This window comes from Electrona antarctica (assembly GCF_951216825.1).
Source record: "Electrona antarctica genome assembly, chromosome: 6".
In the NCBI taxonomy this organism is placed as follows: domain Eukaryota; kingdom Metazoa; phylum Chordata; class Actinopteri; order Myctophiformes; family Myctophidae; genus Electrona; species Electrona antarctica.
The window spans coordinates 5751097-5772721 of record NC_136811.1 but is presented as its reverse complement, the minus strand read 5'-3'; the positions used below and the strand labels follow the sequence as shown (position 1 = coordinate 5772721).

The 21625-nt window shown below is 44.1% G+C and overlaps 1 protein-coding gene across 2 annotated transcripts in view; it reads right to left on the bottom strand.

Annotated features, from left to right (window-relative positions):
• Positions 1-21625, bottom strand: part of iqgap3 (IQ motif containing GTPase activating protein 3) — a 53636-nt gene that overhangs the window by 19804 nt on the left and 12207 nt on the right. For both annotated transcript variants that reach the window (XM_079504247.1, XM_079504246.1), the window contains exons 8-24: positions 21268-21446; positions 20308-20389; positions 19554-19717; positions 17225-17312; positions 16293-16447; positions 15184-15347; positions 14153-14268; positions 12644-12807; positions 12239-12329; positions 9524-9691; positions 8853-8995; positions 6549-6719; positions 5208-5291; positions 4187-4258; positions 3030-3099; positions 2503-2711; positions 577-732 (exon numbers count right to left, since the gene is read on the bottom strand). In XM_079504247.1, the coding sequence (XP_079360373.1) occupies positions 577-732; positions 2503-2711; positions 3030-3099; positions 4187-4258; positions 5208-5291; positions 6549-6719; positions 8853-8995; positions 9524-9691; positions 12239-12329; positions 12644-12807; positions 14153-14268; positions 15184-15347; positions 16293-16447; positions 17225-17312; positions 19554-19717; positions 20308-20389; positions 21268-21446 (2276 nt within the window). The remainder of the gene's footprint in view (positions 1-576; positions 733-2502; positions 2712-3029; positions 3100-4186; positions 4259-5207; positions 5292-6548; positions 6720-8852; positions 8996-9523; positions 9692-12238; positions 12330-12643; positions 12808-14152; positions 14269-15183; positions 15348-16292; positions 16448-17224; positions 17313-19553; positions 19718-20307; positions 20390-21267; positions 21447-21625) is intronic.

The window sequence follows — 21625 nt, the reverse complement described above, 5'->3', positions numbered from 1 at the left end:
TCGAAGAGGTGCTGGTATGGTAGGCCTTCAGGGTTTCTATTGTACAGTAGCCTGGGAGGCAGTCAGAAGTGATCAAGGCGGGCATCGTAATTTTAGGGCCTACTCAATAAAAGCCTTGATGCGGCGTATATATGAATCCGACAAGATTCTTCAAGTACGTCTTGGAATAGTTTGTTTGGTATATCCATATTTTATTGTATATCTAACCTGTAGCAGGTAGAAGAGGTGCTGGTAGTCCTCCAGAGTTGATATATTGTGTATCTAACCTGTAGGAGGTAGAAGAGGTGCTGGTAGGCCTCCTTCAGGGTTTATATATTGTGTATCTAACCTGTAGGAGGTAGAAGAGGTGCTGGTAGGCCTCCTCCAGGGTTTATATATTGTGTATCTAACCTGTAGGAGGTAGAAGAGGTGCTGGTAGGCCTCCTCCAGGGTTTATATATAGTGTATCTAACCTGTAGGAGGTAGAAGAGGTGCTGGTAGGCCTCCTCCAGGGTTTATATATTGTGTATCTAACCTGTAGGAGGTAGAAGAGGTGCTGGTAGGCCTCCTCCAGGGTTTATATATTGTGTATCTAACCTGTAGGAGGTAGAAGAGGTGCTGGTAGGCCTCCAGGGTTTCTCGGCGCTGTTTGCTCAGAGCCTTCAGTCCTTTGTTGTTCCTCTCCACAGACATCAACTCGGTGAGCTGCTGCTTGGTCTTCCTGGTCAGCTTCTTGCAGTGAGACACCACCTCCTAACGCACGCACGCACGCACGCACACACAATTCAATTACATCCAAAGAGAAGATATTGCCAAATTTCTTAAAAAAAGAAAGAAAAGAAAACGACGGTTTGGAGCGGCAACAGAGAAGCACTGAGAATACGATTTTAACTGTTCATAGAATTCATTTCAAAATAGTGCGAGATCTAAAGGTCTGAGGTCAAAAGTCAGAGCGCGAAAGTTGTTCGGCCTAAGGAGACGCATAATGTGTATGGAAGTTGTATTGCTGATAGTCAAACGGTTCATGAGCTATATGCCTGTTTAAATACCATGCCATAACCATATTGCAGAGTTTCACAAAAAAACGATTAACCGATTAAGCCAGAACTGCAAAAATTTTAGGAATGAGAGTAATGAGTAGAAAAACAATAAGGCTCCCTGTCCTTCAGGTCCAATATAATAATAATAATAATAATAATAACATTAATAATAATAATAACCTGTAGTGTAACTCTGTTCCTGACCAGTAGTCCTATCCTCAGGTCCAGTATTAACCCATTTAGACCTGACGTCGAAATTTAAAAAATGTCTTCGAAATCCCGAGAGTTTTCTGAGATACCTCATGTTTCTGTATCAGTGGTGCTCAATATTTCATGTCAAGGACCCCAAAAATCATATGTAATTGGTCACCGACCCCCATTTGAAAATATGTTGTTCCAGGGACGCCCCCAGAAGCAAAGATTTGAGTTAAAAACATTTGCTCTGAAAGAACATATATATTCAAAGATTTGTGCTACATTTTCACGATTTTTCAAAAATAGCAGACCTAAAAGCTCGTAGCACGCCACTCGGTGGCGCGCTATGAGCTTGTAGATCTGCTATTTTTCAATAGCTAAAGTATAACATAATGCTATAAACACCAAAAGGGGTTCCCACCCAGAATGGGTTAGTACCTGTAGTGTAACTCAGTTTCTGACCAGTAGTCCTATCTTCAGGTCCAGCTATAGTACCTGTAGTGTAACTCTGTTCCTGACCAGTAGTCCTATCTTCAGGTCCAGCTATAGTACCTGTAGTGTAACTCTGTTCCTGACCAGTAGTCCTATCTTCAGGTCCAGCTATAGTACCTGTAGTGTAACTCTGTTCCTGACCAGTAGTCCTATCTTCAGGTCCAGTAACATACCTGTAGTGTAACTCTGTTCCTGACCAGTAGTCCTATCTTCAGGTCCAGCTATAGTACCTGTAGTGTAACTCAGTTCCTGACCAGTAGTCCTATCTTCAGGTCCAGTAACATACCTGTAGTGTAACTCTGTTTCTGACCAGTAGTCCTATCTTCAGGTCCAGCTATAGTACCTGTAGTGTAACTCTGTTCCTGACCAGTAGTCCTATCTTCAGGTCCAGCTATAGTACCTGTAGTGTAACTCTGTTCCTGACCAGTAGTCCTATCTTCAGGTCCAGCTATAGTACCTGTAGTGTAACTCTGTTTCTGACCAGTAGTCCTATCTTCAAGTCCAGTAACATACCTGTAGTGTAACTCTGTTCCTGACCAGTAGTCCTATCTTCAGGTCCAGCTATAGTACCTGTAGTGTAACTCTGTTCCTGACCAGTAGGCCTATCTTCAGGTCCAGTAACATACCTGTAGTGTAACTCTGTTTCTGACCAGTAGTCCTATCTTCAGGTCCAGCTATAGTACCTGTAGTGTAACTCTGTTTCTGACCAGTAGTCCTATCTTCAAGTCCAGTAACATACCTGTAGTGTAACTCTGTTCCTGACCAGTAGTCCTATCTTCAGGTCCAGCTATAGTACCTGTAGTGTAACTCTGTTCCTGACCAGTAGTCCTATCTTCAGGTCCAGCTCGCTCAGGTCAAACTCCAGCTGTCGGTTGGTTCTCAGACTGAGCGCCATGTCCTTCCTCAGCATCAGGAGCTCCGCCTCCTGTCTGATGTCACCGTCCCCCTGGTCCAATAGGTGACAGAACTTCCTGACCACGCCCAGGGGGGGCACGTCCGAGTGGACTGGAGAGGAACGAAATGTGATTGGTTTATACAGAACGGAAATGAGAGCGACATCGGTCGACCAAAAATAAAAAAAGAAGAAGAAAATAAACACCTTTCGTGTGACGCATAGATCTGCTATTTTTGATGGACGCAAGCCCCTCAAAAACCAGAACTTTTAAAAGTTCTGGTTAAAAATAGCAAAAATCGGTAAAAAAACAAATACTGCTGTCTTAAATGTTGATGTCCTCACAAGTATAGTAATACAAACGTGTGTGTGTGTGCGCGCGTGTATGTGTGTGTGCGTGCGTGTAGGTGTGCGTGTGTCCAGTCACTCACCCAGCAGGCGGTAATCCTCTCTGACTCGGTTTGCTCTGAAGAACGCCTGGATCTTTATGATGGCGCCCACCTGTGGCCAAACAGGAATACAACACCTTATGGACTGGTGTGTGTGTGTACGTGTTCTATCACATCATGTTTCTCAGTCCCAGCAGGACACACACAACAGACTTACATTGTGCGTGTGTGAGTGTGTGTCTCTCAGTAAACAACAGTGGACCAAGCAGGACAAACACATTCACACAACAGACTTACATTGTGTGTGTGTGTGTGTGTGTCTCAGTAAACAGTGGTCCCAGACAGTACACACACACACACACACAACAGACTTACATTGTGTGTGTGTGTGTGTGTGTCTCAGTAAACAGTGGTCCCAGACAGTACACACACACACACACACACACACACACACACAACAGACTTACATTGTGTGTGTGTGTGTGTGTGTATGTGTGTGTGTGTGTGTGTGTGTCTCAGTAAACAGTGGTCCCAGACCGTACACACACACACACACACAACAGACTTACATTGTGTGTGTGTGTGTGTGTGTGTGTGTGTGTCTCAGTAAACAGTGGTCCCAGACAGTACACACACACAACAGACTTACATTGTGTGTGTGTGTGTGTGTGTGTGTGTCTCAGTAAACAGTGGTCCCAGACAGTACACACACACAACAGACTTACATTGTGTGTGTGTGTGTGTGTCTCAGTAAACAGTGGTCCCAGACAGTACACACACACAACAGACTTACATTGTGTGTGTGTGTGTGTGTGTGTGTGTCTCAGTAAACAGTGGTCCCAGACAGTACACACACACAACAGACTTACATTGTGTGTGTGTGTGTGTGTGTGTGTGTCTCAGTAAACAGTGGTCCCAGACAGTACACACACACAACAGACTTACATTGTGTGTGTGTGTGTGTGTGTGTGTGTCTCAGTAAACAGTGGTCCCAGACAGTACACACACACAACAGACTTACATTGTGTGTGTGTGTGTGTGTGTGTGTGTCTCAGTAAACAGTGGTCCCAGACAGTACACACACACAACAGACTTACATTGTGTGTGTGTGTGTGTGTGTGTGTGTGTGTGTGTGTGTGTGTGTGTGTGTGTCTCAGTAAACAGTGGTCCCAGACAGTACACACACACAACAGACTTACATTGCGCTTGAAGAAGCGGAGGCGAGACAGGTACTTGCTGCGAGTCGACCACATCTTCACAAACGACTGGATCTGTGTGTGTGAGAAAGACAGTCAATGTGTGTGTGTGTGTGTGTGTGAGAGAGAGAGACAGTGTGTGTGTGTGTGTGTGTGCGTGTGTGTGTGATACAGACAGAGAGCAGGCAGACAAGCACACATGCAAACATGTGTGTGACAGGCAGACAGTGCATGCGTGTGTGTGTGAGTGAGACAGTGTGTGAGAGACAGACAGACAGGCTGTGAGCATGTGTTTGACAGTCAGTGTGTGTGTGTGTAGGTCAGTGGTTCTCAAAGTGGGGTCCGGGGACTCCCAGGGGTGGGTTCCAGTGGAAGTAGTTAATATATGTACTGTAGCACCACAACCATTTTTAACTTCATCCAATTATAAGTTGGCTATTCAAAAAGTAGCAGGTCTACAAGCACCTGCGATTTTTGAAGATTTTTGAAAAATATCAAAAATGCTTGAATATTTTTTTGAATCATTTAGATTTCTTTCACTTATGGGGGCATTAAGCAACTAGTCGACTAGTTTACTAGTCGACTAGTAAATCCACTAGTCGACCTTGTTGGTACTAGTTGACTAGTTGATAAGAAAAAAAAAGTTTATTTTTTTAATTTTTTTCCCCGATTTTGTAGGCCTCAAGATCAGGTAGATTATAGTCACCATGTACACAGTTTTTCAATGTACAAATATTTATTTAAAAAAAAAATATATATATATATATATATATATATATATATATTTAGATTTTTTTTCTTTTTTTACATAATAGGTAGTTAAACAACTAGTCGACTAGTAAACTAGGCAACTAGTAAAAATGACTAGAAGTGAATGCCCTGCCAGGCACGGAACCTTTTTCAGGTGGGGGGGGGGGGGGGGGGGTGAGTCCAAGGCTAAATATGGGGGGGGTCCGTGGTGGCGTGAAGAAGTTTGAGAACTACTAAGTTGTGCGTCATGCTGTAGTAGTGTGCATTGTGTTACCTTGACAACCGCCCTCCAGTTGGAGTAGAGATGCTGCAGTCTCCGCCTGTATGCTTTCTGCTGCACATGTCTCCTCCAGTGAGACTGCACACACACACACACACACACACACACACACACACACACACACACACACACACACACACACACACACACACACACACACACACACACACACACACACACACACACACACACACACACACACACACACACACACACACACACACACACACACACACACACACACACACACACACACGATTAACAATTTAAAAAGGTAGGGTAACAATTTAAAAAGGTAGGGTAAGTGACTTTCTTCTGTGTTAGAAAAGCTCTATATTGTGATAGTACTCATTGCTATAGAGTGTTTGTTCAGTAGCAGGATTTTCCATGTCTCTCCAGGTTTTTACAAAACGGAAATCGTCAGGTCGGGATACCACTTCTGTCCAATCAGGATAGAGAACGCAGTCAGGATACAGATTAAACAAGTGGAAATGTAAGATGACACAAAGAAACGAGCAGACACATTTGGAACTGGGACACTATCAAAAATGATGCTGATAAATGGCTACTTTCTCCGGATTGGCTGAAATGTTGTCCCCTACCTGAACATGTCTTTTAGGTTTATTAAAGAGCTTGGAGAGATAGGGAGACTTCTGTTACTGAACAAACACTCTATTATATAGCAATGATTACTGTCACAATATAGTGATTTAAACTTTTAACAAAAAACTTTCAGTTTTAAAGGAGCATTCAGTGATTTCAATTTGGGTGATTTGGAAAAAACCCCGGTCCGCCTCCCCGGTAACAAGATGTGGGGGGACACGCGACAGGCCAACAGCACACACACCAAGGCCCGCCCCCGCTCGATCCTGATTGGTGGAAGGCTGAAAACGAAACATAAGGTTTGTTTTTACCCCCAGGGGTTAACTGGGGACAGGGAGGAACTCCTTATATGGTCAGCACACTCTATAGTAGGGAGGATTATCACAAAACAAAACATGAAATCACTGAATATACCTTTAACCAAAAAAGATCACTTACCCTACCTTTAATTGTGTGGCTTTTAGGCCTTATCAACAAAAGTTGCACAGGGCAGATATGACAAAAAAAATGTAAATGCACCAATAATAAAACTATAACTATATAACTATAACCTATGTATATCCAAATATTTTCCACAACATTTGATTAATTCCAAACCTTTTCAAAGCCCGGAAAACTATACTTCCAGGAATGTCATGAGGAACCCTGCATCGCGGCCTCTTGCAGGATGAATCATTCAAGGCTTTGTTCTAATAAAACTAGTAATAATAAACAAAGCATAATTAAAGTAACCTGTATGGTGACGACGGCAGCGAGCTGTGAGTTGAGGTAGTGCAGGCGCGCTCCCAGCCTCCGCCTCAGCAGGTAGCCTCTGGCTCTGGCCTGCAGGCGGACCACCAGCCACCCGTTGGCCCTCCACTGGGCCTCTCTGGTGTGGGAGGCAGTCACGCTGCCCACGACCGCCTGGAGAAACACATACATAATAATCACACACGTGTGCGCGACTGTGGTGTTTTTTTAGTTTTTTTTACCCATTTAGACCTGAGAACAATTCTACAAATGTCTTCTAAATCCTGACAGTTGTTTCTATGTCAGTGGTTCTCAAACATTTTCATGTCAAGGACCCCCAGAATTATCTTCATTTGGCCGCGGACCCCCATCTAAAATGTAGTTCCAGAGACCCCGCCCAGAAGCAAAGATTTGAATTAAAAACGTTCACTCTGAGAGTATATATATATATATTCAAAGATTTGCGCCACATTATCACGATTTTCCAAAAATAGCAGATCTACAAGCTCGTAGCGCGCCACTCGGTGGCGTGCTACGAGCTTGTAGATCTGCTATTTTTCAACAGCGGAAGCATAACATAATGCTTAAAACACCAAAAGGGGTTCCCGTCCAGAATGGGTTAAGGGGCGCTAGCCCCTCCTATATACAGCTTTTGTCCACACATGTATCATATTTGCCATTGACAATGAGGTCAATTTAAGGTTTCTTCCTGGAGGCTGAACCCTTGACAGTCAAACGGGCCAATGAAATAAACAGCAATATAGTGACATCACACTATCAGCCCCTCCCCCTTTTTCATACAACTACATCTGTGGGTGCAGCTTCAGTTCAGGTGGATCACCACCCATCACCACCCACCAGGCAAACCAGGCATACTTAATGAACTGGTGGGCGTGTCCACATAAAAGCATGATTTTAACAAACTAGTCCTTACCCGTTCTGAATATATGAACAGCAAATGATGTTGGCCAGATGGGGCAGTAGAGAGTACTCTCTACTGCCCCATCTGGCGGAGTCAGGTTAATATAAGGAAGTATAGGCTACAGACAGAAGGACAGACTACAGACAGAATGACTGACAGACATTTTTTCGGTGCATTTATAGATAGATACTGTACACTTTTTGGAAAAGTTCTTCCTCCTTATATTATAATAATACCTGATGATCATGTTTTAGGGTGGGGGAAAACATCGTGGCACTCCATCTTTAAGTGCCAGGGGGTGGACACCAGTTTTGGTCCTGGGTGCCACTTTTCCCATTATAAATAAAATAAAGAAAATGTAATTCTATTGTGCATGTCATGTGCATGTCATCACCTGCACACCAGATTAGAGGAATTTTCAAAAACATGAAAAAAAGAAGAAGAATATAATATATAAAAAAAAAAATATATATATATATATATATATATATTTTTTTTTTTGCTCGTCTTAACATCCCTGGCAATCAGTACATAGTTAGATTCAGCTCGTCTTAACGTCCCTGGCAATCAGTACATAGTTAGATTCAGCTCGTCTTAACGTCCCTGGCAATCAGTACATAGTTAGATTCAGCTCGTCTTAACGTCCCTGGCAATCAGTACATAGTTAGATTCAGCTCGTCTTAACGTCCCTGGCAATCAGTACATAGTTAGATTCAGCTCGTCTTAACGTCCCTGGCACTTAAACTGTTTCATGACGTTTCATTGAAAAGTCCACTGGCTTCCCGTTTCTTCCCAGACCGAATACAAGACATCCCATGCCAGCCATTGTGTACACTTAGTTACGTAGTCAATCATTGTTAAAGTTGCATTTGGCTTGGCATATTCTGTATTCTCAACAACCACCGCTATGAACAGCCAGTACATTCACATCCTAGGAGGGTTCTTTGTAGACCAGAACCTTGACTACTCCATGAGAGGATGCCAGTTAACCCATTTTGACCTGAGATCAGAATCTAAAAATGTCTTCTACATCCTGACAGTTTTCTGAAAAAGCTATGTTTCTATGACAGTCGCTCTTCGATTTTTCAAAAATAGCTCTATGAGCGCTATGGTGTTAGCATAACATAATGCTAACACCAAAAGGGGTTCCCGCCCAAAATGGGCTAAGGCCCTAATTTTTTGGGGAATTATATTAAAATATGAATAAAACTAATTTCCATGACTCTTCGCAAATGTTCCCAAACTGGTCCAGGCCCGGAAAAAGTCATTTTAAAAAAAAAGTCCCTTGGCTTTTCCAGGTGTGCCATGACCGCAAAAACACTGGATTGTGCTGGGCAAGGAAAATGCAGTTCAGACAGATACACAATAATATGTTATCTATTCACCTGGATTTCACTGTGACTCAGGAACAGGCTGTTCTGCAGGAACCCTGCAGGTTTGTCCCAGAAGCCCTCCAGCTTCGACATGTGGAAATAATACGTCCCTCCCTCCTCCGTGACGGTCCGAGCCCATGGACTCCTGTTGTCACCTGTGGACATCACGCAACACAACACAGAATGTTATCATATCACCTGGGACAACACAACACTTCTTTTACTCTACTTTTAACTCAAGTTGTTTATCATATTATTGCATTTCATGCTGTTTTTGTCAACTAAGACGAAAAATGTTCGTCGACTACCTTTTTTTACTGACAAAAACTAAATGGAAACTAAATGAAAACTAAGCTATGATGACTAAAACTAAGACTAAATGTATTGACAATTTCGTCAACAGATAAAAACCTAGACTAAAATGTTAGGAAGGGACTAGTGGACAAGAGATCCAGTATAAGTGATTTTACACTTGCTGAAAAAAAAAAACAGTCATTATGACGACATCAAGGTCCGCCAAAATACATTTTAGTCGACTAAATCACCTGTAGATTTAGTCGACTAAAACTAGACCAACACCAAAACATTCCGGGTGACTAAAATGTGACTGAAACTAAATGAAAACTATTGAAGATGACTATGACTAAAACTAAAATCAAAATGCGCTGCCCAAAGTCTCAAACCTCCTTGAGCCTTATCTCGGAGCAGGCCAGTGAGCGCAGTCTGGTACCCGGCGGCGCAGTCCGACGCCAGCCGCGGCAGCGCCACCTCTGGCAGCTTCAGGACTCGCAGTGTCTGTGCCGCCTTCCCTTCCTTCACTGCCTGGTTTACCGCGGCTACGGCCAGAGACACTGGACAAACACATACGTTAAAATAACGGAGACAATATTAGTGGTGGGAGGGGGCTTCCTATGTCCAGCTTTTGGCGTGTGAAATCCAAACTTTGTCCAAACACAAACATTAAATGCCACTGACAATGTATGGACAACACAAACATTGATGACGAAGGTGAGGACGTAAATTGTGATTGGTCGGGAATGAGATGATGTATGATGGATTTACTTTGAGTGACGTTTGTGCCGGTTGTTCCAATATAAGTGCTAGCACGAGAAGTAGCCTGCCATTCTACTTCACAATGGACTTGTTTTTGATTATTGCTGTAGGCAACTTGACATATATTTGTTTTAGCAAAGACTAGAGGAACATGTATCTGTATCCACACTAGTGCACGGTTTTGTCAAATGTTTGACTGATCGATTTGAATACTTTTTAAAAACATGTTAAGCTGGACGGCGCATGTGAAAGGAGGACCCGCTAATGAACACGATCATGCTGCCGTGGCGGTCGGTCACAGGGTGTACTCCTTCGGAGGTTCCGGCGGTCATAACCCTCAGAGGAATCACGTCATGGTCGCTCACGTCTTCAACGTGGTGTCTTTGCGCTGGAAGGAGTTGCACCACTCCGAGACGTTCCCCGGGAGAGGGGAACGCCTCATCGAGGCTCCCTCCAAACGCATCTTCCACACGGCCGTGCTGATAGAACACGCCGTCTACATCTGGGGGGGGCTGAAATGCGCCGCCAAGGAGCCCTGCAACGTGCTTCACGCGTTCGACGTGGACACCCACAGATGGTTCGTTCCCGGGGTTTCCTCCGGGGCCGTCCCGAAGGCGAGGTCCGGCCACTCGGCCGCCGTCTTGGGGAAGGCCATGTACGTCTACGGCGGATACAATCACGGACACACCATGAGCGACATCCACAAGTTTGACGCCGCCACGGCGGCCTGGTCTTTAATCGACTCCGGCGTCGGCACTCCGATCCTGGCGTCGTTATATCACTCTGCCACATTCATCGGGACTAAGATGTTTGTGTTTGGGGAGTGCGTGCGTGGCACGGCAACGGCACGAGTGTTTGACGCGGAGACCAACTGCTGGACCCGGAGACATTCTGCACAGCTTCTTCCTCAAGGACGCCAGGGTCATTCAGCCTTCGCCTACAACGGAGAGCTCTATATATATGGCGGAGAAAACTACCATGAGGATAATCAATTGTTCGATGATCTGTGGAAATTCAACCCAGACACCTTTTCCTGGACGGAGGTTAAGCCCAAGGGGAAAGGCCGGTATTTGACTCATGGTTGCTGTTGCTTGGTGGGAGATCGTGTCATCCTCTTTGGAGGTTTGACGGACAGCGATCTGTCGCTGTACATATTGGACTTAAGTCCTAGTCTGAAGACATTATGCAATGTGGCGGTTATTCAATACGGTCTGGAGCAGTCTGGACTCCCACACGACATCAGGTGGGAACTGGACGCCATGACTCATGGAGAACACACAAGAATAACATAGAAACATAATAAGAGAAATAGAAATGTCTATGCCCAGTTAATCTACTTCGGGAATTAATGTAGAAACAAAGGGAAGCCTTAACCTACAAAACACGGTGAAGCAGCTTTCTGCTTCTACAGGCCGACAGCCTCGAATAAACTCCCATTACAGGCACGCTCTGTAGACATCTTTGAAGCACCGCTCAAGACCCACCTCTTCACACTTGCTTTTAGTTGAGTATTTAACATCTCCGTTCTTATGTACTCTTTGCCTATTATAATGCGTGTTTCGGCATGTGCGTGTGAAATGTGCTAGAAAAGGTGCTAGTATTATTCATGGAAAGGACTCTGAGGAAAGGAGATGCTTGTAAAGAACTCGGAGTTGGAGAAGGAAATGATTGCAAAGGTGGAGACCTCTGTGTGCGTTTTGTTTTTCCATATATCTACTCTTTTACATGTTCTTCCTAGTTTAGACCGTTATAGAAAATCTCTGTATGGAGTGCCTGTCTGTGTTGACCCCTGCTAGTTGGTCTGGTAGCTCAGTTGTAGTGTTAGTCTGTTTGTAAAGCCATTATCTGTTATTAAACACCCTAATTAGTGCCACCCACTCCACTTTTTGAGTGGTGTAAACCACTCCAACAACTGGCTTTGTACCCGTGTCTGTTCGTACCAAAAAAAGCGATGTACCCGTGTCTGTCCGTACCAAACCTTACACCACTCAGTTCACACGGGTGTGATTTTTGTTTGATAGTTAGGAGAGCATGAAGGTTTTTGTTGCACATAGTTTTATTTTAGACATAGTTGCTTATTATTTATTCAGTTAGTGGGTATTTGACCTTATTTTCTTTGATATTGCACCACCAGTCCTTATGTTAATGACATAAGTGCAACAATGGACATCAGACTTAAACTACATAGTACTAGCAGTACATAGATAATGCATTGTATAATGAAATAATGACATGCGAGATACAATCGCATGAAAGTTCAGATGGATTATGGGTAAAGTATCCCATTAAAAATAACTGAATACAATTATATTTTATTTTAGAACCAATATAAACTGCTGACTCACTCTTCAGAGCCTTCTGAGTCTCCTGATTGGCTCTGCTCACTCCTTCCTGGATTTCGTCCAACCACAGCTCAGCGCCAGGGTCACCGCTCTCCTGTGATTGGACGGTCAGAAGCACACACACACACACACACACACACACACACACACACACACACACACACACACACACACACACACACACACACACACACACACACACACACACACACACACACACACACACACACACACACACACACACACACACACACACACACGTTATAGAAAATTTCTAATTATGGAGGGGCCTTTTTCAAAATTGCGACTTTTCTAGTCATTATTATTATTATTATGAAAAAAAAAAAAAAAAAAAACATACATTGAAACATGCCCGCAAGCAACGATATAGTCGCAATGTATACGTACGTGGGCTTTCTGCTTCCTGGCGCGGATAAGGACCTCGTGGTACCGCCGCGAGTTGTTTGGCAGCACCTCCTCCAGGCCAGCAGAGGGCATTAGCAGAGCGGAGAGCGTCTTCTGAGGGTCTGCCCTGCTCAGAGCCTGGTTTATGGACCCTATAGCCAGCACCTCTACACAGGGGACAGGAAGGAGCGTGCTTTATCATCAACCCTATAGAGTGCCGCAGTCGCGCCCCCCTTTCATGACGTCGACGAGAGACCCGGAAAATAATTCCCCGTTCATTTTCCTCATAGACCTTATTTTACCCATTTAGACCTGAGGACGATTCTACAAATGTCTTCTAAATCCTGACAGTTTTCTGAAATACCTCATGCTTCTATATCAGTGGTTCTCAAACATTTTCATGTCAAGGACCCCCAATAATCATATGTAATTGGCCGCCGACCCCCCATCTGAAAATATGTTGTTCCAGGGACCCCTGGAACAACCCCTGGTCAAACAGAGTCACTGGAAACACTCTGCTACACCAGTGGGTCTCAAAGTGTCCTTGAGTGGGTTGCAAATGGCCCCGTACGGGTGTGCAACACTCAATATGGCAGTGGTTCCTAAACTTCTTTGTGTTAAGGACCCCCAAATCAACATTTATTAGGCCACGGACCCTCCATTTGAAATCATATGCCAGTGACCCCGATAAGGGAGGATTTGTAGGGCTCTAGGAGTGATTCCGAAACATTAATTTCATGGACCCCCAAATTCACACACATTATGCTACGGACCCCCGATTTAATAGCATTTAAGGGATGCACGATATTGATTTTTTTGCAACAGATACCGCTATCGTTAACTTCTTGCTTCTCAAGACCGATACCAATAACCGATAATAAAAAAATATAGACACAGACATAAAAAAAGACTAGTGATTAACGGTACACGTAACACAGCTTTGACCTGAGCCAGGGGTTTCCAAAGTGCGGCCCGCGGGCCAAATGCGGCCCGGGGGATGGATTTTATGCGGCCCGCGGCTTCATACCTGAATTGTATTATGAACGGCTCACCCAACAGTATGGGACATTTTTACATTGAACTTTTTTTATTCACCTGGGCATTTCTCAGATTATATATATAAAAAAAAGAACAATATATTATCGGAGCTATTAACCGTCTCAGTGCCACAGGACGCCTGCCCCTGGTGGCCGCGAGTGCCATTGGCGCCTTTGGACGCCTTTTTGAAAAAAATATATATTCATTTTTTTTTTTATCCATATTTTGAAAATTGCTCTAATCTGCATGTCAGGTGATGACATGCACATTACATGCACAATATAATGTCATTTTCTTTCTTTTATTTATAATGGGCTTCGGTGGCAACGAGGGCCAAAACTGGTGTTCACCAGGTGGCACTGGATGATAATTATCGGGCCGATAATTATCGTGCATCCTGTCTCTGGTACCCCGATTTATATTGTAAAACCACTGTTAATTTAACTCAGAGTGTACAAATATTTGAATCCGTACGGTCGTGCTCTTTCTGCAGAGAGCCGTTGACTGCAGTGATTCCCGCCTGCAGCTGGTTCCAGGTCAGCAGACTGTGGCCAGCCTGTCTCTTCAAAACGCACAACTCTTCAAAGTACCTGAACGGAGAAGAACGAAGAAGGTAAACAGTACATTACTGATGTAGAATCAAACAGGCAGAACGTTATATACATTCACAATCAATAATGCACACGATTTAACATCAATATCCAATAACACAGAACATTATACATCATCTATCCTATATTACATTGTCTAATGGGTAGGGATGGAGCTCGAAACCCAGAGCCCATTACAAACTCGATAACAAATGCAATGAGCCCGGCCAGAATCAATAAGCTTTGGGCTTGAAGTTGTCGAGGCCGTTATAGAGCATAGCGGGCCATGATGTCATCGTGTCTAATGATACCTGCAGCCAATCTCTGACGGGGTGGCCGGCATCAGTCTTATAGAGACAGGGTGGGAAGTTCAGTCACGCGTGAGAGACTCGGAGTAGTCGCTGCTAATTCGCTTGGAAAGGAGTCAAGTCAGCCCAGCAGCAGAGCTGTATACTCCAGGGCCACGCAGACAGTCAGTCAGTCAGTCAGACAGACAGACAGACAGACAGACAGACAGACAGACCTACCTCTGTAGCAGCGTGTCGTCCACAACTCAGGCCAGCAGCAGAGCTGTCCTCCAGAGCCACAGACAGACAGACAGACAGACAGACAGACAGACCTACCTCTGTAGCAGTGTGTTGTCCACATCAGTAAGGCCAGCAGCAGAGCTGTCCTCCAGAGCCACACAGACAGACAGACAGACAGACCTACCTCTGTAGCAGCGTGTCGTCCACATCAGTCAGCCCCGCAGCAGAGCTGTACTCCAGAGCCACACAGACAGACAGACAGACAGACAGACAGACAGACAGACAGACCTCTGCAGCAGTGTGTCGTCCACATCAGTGAGCCCCGCAGCAGAGCTGTCCTTCAGAGCCACACAGACAGACAGACAGACAGACAGACAGACAGACAGACCTCTGCAGCAGTGTGTCGTCCACATCAGTGAGCCCCGCAGCAGAGCTGTCCTCCAGGGCCACGCAGAAGGCTCCTCCGTCCCTGGCCTCCAGGGCCTGGTTGATGAGAGCCACCGCCGACAGCATCTCCACCGCCACGTACAGGTCTTCCTGCTGCAGCGCACCCTGGTGGCAAGACGGAGAGATGACATGTAACACTAGTATACTTTTAACAATCCAAATATTATATATTGGGAACAAGCTGCCCTTGTCACTTTAACTTAGATCAATGTATTCTTTTAATGCTTTCAAGACTTCATTGCTGGTTCATCTTACATCTCTTGTCCTATATTGAAACCCAGTCCAAAAAGCACCCGATTGTAGTTTTCTACATCCAAGGACCTACGAAGCGCTATTCAAAAATAGCAGATCTATCTATATCTGACATTATTATTATTATTTAAACATCTCTGGGGGGTCCCTGGCACAACACATTTCCAGATAGGGGTCCACAGCCAAATGCATATCAATTTGGGGGTCCTTGCCCTGGCACGAAAACTAACATTTGTGCCAGGGTCAGCAGCTGGCTGTGGTACAGTGGTGTAGTAAACAGTATCCCTTTTCGGTCAGCAGCTGGCTGTGGTACAGTGGTGTAGACTAGACAGTATACCTGTTGGGGTCAGCAGCTGGCTGTGGTACAGTGGTGTAGTAAACAGTATACCTGTTGGGTCAGCAGCTGGCTGTGGTACAGTGGTGTAGTAAACAGTATACCTGTTGGGGTCAGCAGCTGGCTGTGGTACAGTGGTGTAGTAAACAGTATACCTGTTGGGTCAGCAGCTGGCTGTGGTACAGTGGTGTAGTAAACAGTATACCTGTTGGGGTCAGCAGCTGGCTGTGGTACAGTGGTGTAGTAAACAGTATACCTGTTGGGGTCAGCAGCTGGCTGTGGTACAGTGGTGTAGTAAACAGTATACCTGTTGGGTCAGCAGCTGGCTGTGGTACAGTGGTGTAGTAAACAGTATACCTGTTGGGGTCAGCAGCTGGCTGTGGTACAGTGGTGTAGTAAACAGTATACCTGTTGGGTCAGGGTCAGCAGCTGGCTGTGGTACAGTGGTGTAGTAAACAGTATACCTGTTGGGTCAGGGTCAGCAGCTGGCTGTGGTACAGCGTGGCTGCGAAGGGGAACACGTCGGGGAGACGAGCGTCCGGGTTCATCAGAGCTCTGACCGTCTGCCTGGGGTCACCGCCTCGCAGCGCTGCGTTGACCCCGTCTATTGCTGCCTGCACTGTAGACACACACACACACACACACACACACACACACAGGCACGTGCACACAAGCAAAAAACGCACGCACGCACGCACGCACACACACACGCACACACACAAAGTTTTATTGGTCAGGTTTTACGAATTTGTTCTGTTTGTTTGTTTTTTGTCTCCTGGCAAAATACAAAAGTTTTTTTTGTTTGTCTGTATTGTATTGTTGCTCCTCTTCCCCTTTCCCCAAGAGGACCACAACGGAAACAAGCCTAACGGCTTTCTTGTGACTTTATCCTTTTGAAATGTATTTTTACAATAAAGTAATCAATCAATCAATCAATCAACATCAACATAAAGCATGGAATTATTGTGAACAAAATCCTATCCATCGATAACAAAATATTATGGGCTCCACTTTCGTCAGTGCTAAACCCCTTATACCTAAACTTCTTTGCCTTTTTTGAAAGAATTTTGAAAAACATTTTTGAATAGTTCCAACTAGCCAATCTACATTGACACGTTGTGAGCTTGTAGACTGGCCATTTTAACTATTCAAAAATGTTTTATAAAATAGTAAAAAAAAAAAGAAAAGAAAAAAGGCAAAATAGTATAGGGATAAGGGGTTTAGCGGTGACGAAAATGGAGCCCTATGTGTTTTGGGTCTGAGAGTCTAAATCTCATCAAATGGTGGTCGGGTGGCTAAAATGCCGAATAAATAATGGACCTCGATATTGAAAACCACTGGTTTATCTGTTCCGCTACGTGTTATTTGCAGGACGTGTTGTTGTTGTTGTTCTTACTGTCTCTGTTGTGCTGAGCCTCCTGGTTGGCTGTGGTCACAGCCTGCTGTACCTCTGCTGGTTCTAGAGGGTCCACACAACCCGTGTCCTACAACACAATTATATATGAAGGTTACATGCCACGATTATTGGATATCGGGATTAATGATATTATCGAGAGTTCTCAATAGAGCGCCGAAGTCCTGATGTCACTCGCTCGTCCCCTTGATTTCTCTATGGAGAACAACATGGGGCCATCTTAAAATCTTTAAAAAAAGCGTTGTGGTCCAAAAATAAACAAGCTGTCTCAGCGTTATTGTCAGGGAGGCGTCTCTGTATAGTTTGCGACAGTCAGTCACTAGTCTGTTTCTAACAAAAATTTAACTAATTCAGTAGCAGTAACAATTAATAAATAGCGTTTTCTCTCAGTCAGTTGATTCTTCATATCCATATGAGTGAAGCGGCCTGGATGCTTTGTTTATTTTTCAAACACATATAAGAACATATGAGGCTATCTAAAATCCCCCTATGGGGATTACAATGCAAATAAAAAGTACATGAACCCGTGGAATTGCAACCTCTACTGATATTGACGTCAGACTTCGGTGCTCTATAGGCCTGAACATTAAGGCCCGACCCTAACTGGGCCCTAACTAGGGTTGGGATTTGGAACCGGGTCCATTTCAGACCCGGTTCCGACATTGCGGATCCGGAGCCGGTTCCATAGTTTTTTTATTAACGGTTCCCCAAACGGATCTCATCAGTCGTCATTTAGCTCCGCTGTGTCTGTGCATGCATGCAAGCAGAGCCAAGTTACTGGGGTGACGTCACCCAACCTACATGAGTGAGTTAGTGGGGTCGGGGAGGATACGCCCACTATTCTGTGCATTCAGCGACCGCCGCGGAGCGACTGGGACAGTATGTTGAAGAGATCTCCAAAGTGTGGTTAAAGGGAAATTACTCTGAGGCTGAGCACGCAAGTGCAATAAATGCGATGCTATAGTTCCCTGGCTGCAAAGGTTGTTGCAACTTGTACCAGTTGCAGTTTTGCACCACGTCCACATTGAGGAAACATCTCAAAATCAATATGCCTACACGAGTCCACAACTCACGAGAATAATCTAGGCACATCGCGTTTGTGAGCCATGCGGAAAGCCGTGCCCGCTCTCCCCGCAACTCCACCACAGCTAGCCGGCGGGGGACGAGGATGATGCAAGGCTCGTTCACTTTCCCCAGGCTAGTAACGTAATAGAAAATAAAAACTACTGTCGTCTACAGAGCTTTTCATTAGGCCGCGGCGTATTGTACAACTGTTGTTAATGGTGTTAATTTAGAACGCCAATGACTCGACGTCTTTCTGTCTGATATTTTATGAATCACGTTAACTATAGTATAGAGCCAAATCAATTTGTCTGCACTTATAAGCAACTCAACTGCTTTTGATTTGGTTCTAAATTAATCGCGTGGCTGTTGAGAGCCCAGCGTTTAGGTGCATACCTCCATAGATTGATTACTTTATGAACAGTTTGCAGAAAAAAAGCACAGGAACGTAGCCTACAGTTCAATACAAGGTCTGCTAAAACGATTTTATAATCCAAGAAAGCACTATGGCTTGTTTCCATTAGGGTAAGGGGTCCTTCATATTAAATTAATCTGAACATTAAAGACAACATTTGTCACCACAACAATATCATTATTGCAATGTGTACTGTAGGCTATATTTAATATACAGTACAAATTGCAATATACAGTACAAATTGCAACAATGATATTGTTGTGGTGTCTAGCTGGTGGTGGTGGTGGTGAAGTTTAAATAATAGTGCCACACTGCCACCTCATAATTGTAAAGTGTATTTTCAATAATTGAATTAATGAATGTGTGTTTATTATGTACTTGGTTAGGTTAGTTATAATATAAGCATAATCTATGTCAGAAAAAAAGGGGAAAAAATAATATTAGGATCCGTTAAGGGAACCGTTAGGAACCGGAACCGTTAAGAGGGATCCGGGAAGGATCCGGAACCGTTAAAATCCTAACGAATCCCAACCCTAGCCCTAACTGGTCTGGCGCGAGGCCCGACTAGTAATTAGCATACATTTTAGGCCCGGCCCTAACACGTTGGGCAGAATTTGATAACTATCACAGAGTAAAAGCAAAACACCAGTCAGGACCATCGTCATTATAGATATTAGCTAAATACTCAAACAGACAAAATTACTATTATTATAAAATGGCTCATGGAGCCCGAGGGCAGATTTTGAGAACTTTATCGATACCACACACAATGATTACAATGAGAAACAAATCTGTTTTTTTTGTTTAATCAGATCTCATAGTCACACCACTGACCAGAGCCTTCTGGTCCCTGTCTGTGGTCAGCTGGTCCAGGTACCAGGGGCCGTGGTCGCTACGGAGGCCCCTGAGGGCCAAGCAGGGCAGCTGCAGGGCAGAGAGGAGGGCCAGCTCATCCCCATACTCCACCGCCTCGTCCACCTGCTCTATGGCCGCACGAACTGGACAAGGACACACACACACACACACACACACACACACACACACACACACACACACACACACACACACACACACACACACACACACACAAATATAAGCCTTTCACTTTATTATGACCCATGCTTAGGCCTGTCACAATTATGACACAATCGTCAAATCGCAATTATTCGAGATAATTGCAATTATTTTACATGTATAATCATCATAATCTTTTCCCATGATGCTGAAAAATGTTCATACATTTCCCCCCCCAAAAAATGGCAGAAATAGCTGATCTACAAGCTTACGAGGCGTCACTTCGTGATGCGAAGTATACAGTTATTAAATATATCCGTAATTTCTTTGTATATTTAAGTTATTTGTCATAACGTTAATCGCAATTTCCTTGACAATTAATCGCCGTGCATTCCTCGATCCTCACGCAAGTTAACCCATTAAGAGCTGTGGCCGATTCTACAAATGTCTTCTAAAACCGAAGAGTTTTCTGGAAAACGTAAGTTGCTATATCAATTGTGCTCAAACTGTTTCAGGGTCAAAGGACATAGTAAATATATAAAGAACTACAAGGTCTACGAAGTGTGTTTCTTACGGTTGACTTTGTTGAGGTTGTCTTGGATCTCAGTCTGAGTCAGATACTCCTCATAGATGTCCTTCTCCACACAGCCATCAGCCTGCAGAGACGAAACACAACAAGACATTTTAGGATTACCGTAGTTGTGCTCACAACGCGTCGCATTCGATCTGCTATTTTCAGCATGCAACCAAGGTGTGAAATCAGCCTTTGCAACATCATCAAGGCCCACCAAAATACATTTTTGTCTACAAAAGCAACGGACTAAAATCTTATGATATTTAGTCGACTAAAACTTGACTAAAACTTTTCAGTTGACTAAAATGACAATGACATACATTTTGATTCAAAAGACTATGAGCCCTATCATGCGCCACCCCTTCCTTACCCCTAAACTTATTTGCCTTAAAATAGCAAGCCGATTTACATCGACACATTGTGAGCTTGGAGATCGGCTATTTGAACTATTTGAACAAAATGTTTTCGTCGACTACCCTTTTTCACTGACAAAAACTAAATGGAAACTATATAAAAAGTAAGCTATGATGAAAAAAAAGAAAAAAAGACTAAATATATTGACAATTTCGTCAACAAATAAAAACTAGACTAAAATGTTAGGAAGGGACTAGTGGACAAGACATCTAGTATACTGTAAGTCATTTTATACTTGGTTGCATGCTGAAAGCGTTGTGGGCTTGTAGATCGGCTATTTTCAGCAAGCGTAGAATCAGCCATTACGACGGCATCAAGGCCCGCCAAAATACATTTTAGTCGACTAAATCAACCGTAGATTTAGTCGACTAAAATCTCATGACATTTAGTCGACTAAAACTAGACTAAACATTCCAGGTGACTAAAATGTGACTAAAACTAAGTGAAAACTTACTACAAGAGACTATGACTAAAACTAAAATAGAAATGTCCTGCAAAAAACAACACTGATCCTATAATGACTAAAACCAAATCAACACTTAGTACCCGTCTGGACATAGAGGCGGTCTTGTGAGCTCTGGCCTGGTGCAGCATCTCCTGGTAGACGGCCATCAGCGCCCCCTGGAGACCAGTGAGCATAGCGTTGGGGTTGCCCAGGGCCGCCGCCGTCACCTTCACGTCTCCTCTCTCCACGGCCTCGTTGATGGCGATGACCGCAGCGTGGACTGGAGTGGACGACACGGTGAGTAGGACAACATTGGTTTAACAAGACGCGCGAACGTGGGAAGCGAACGCAGCTCGTAAATTGCAATAACAACAATTACGTACGTAAATTTTCTTTTTTTTAAGTGTGTGTGTGTGCGTGTGTTTTTTTTTGTTTGTGATACAGCTGCGCCCTCTGGTG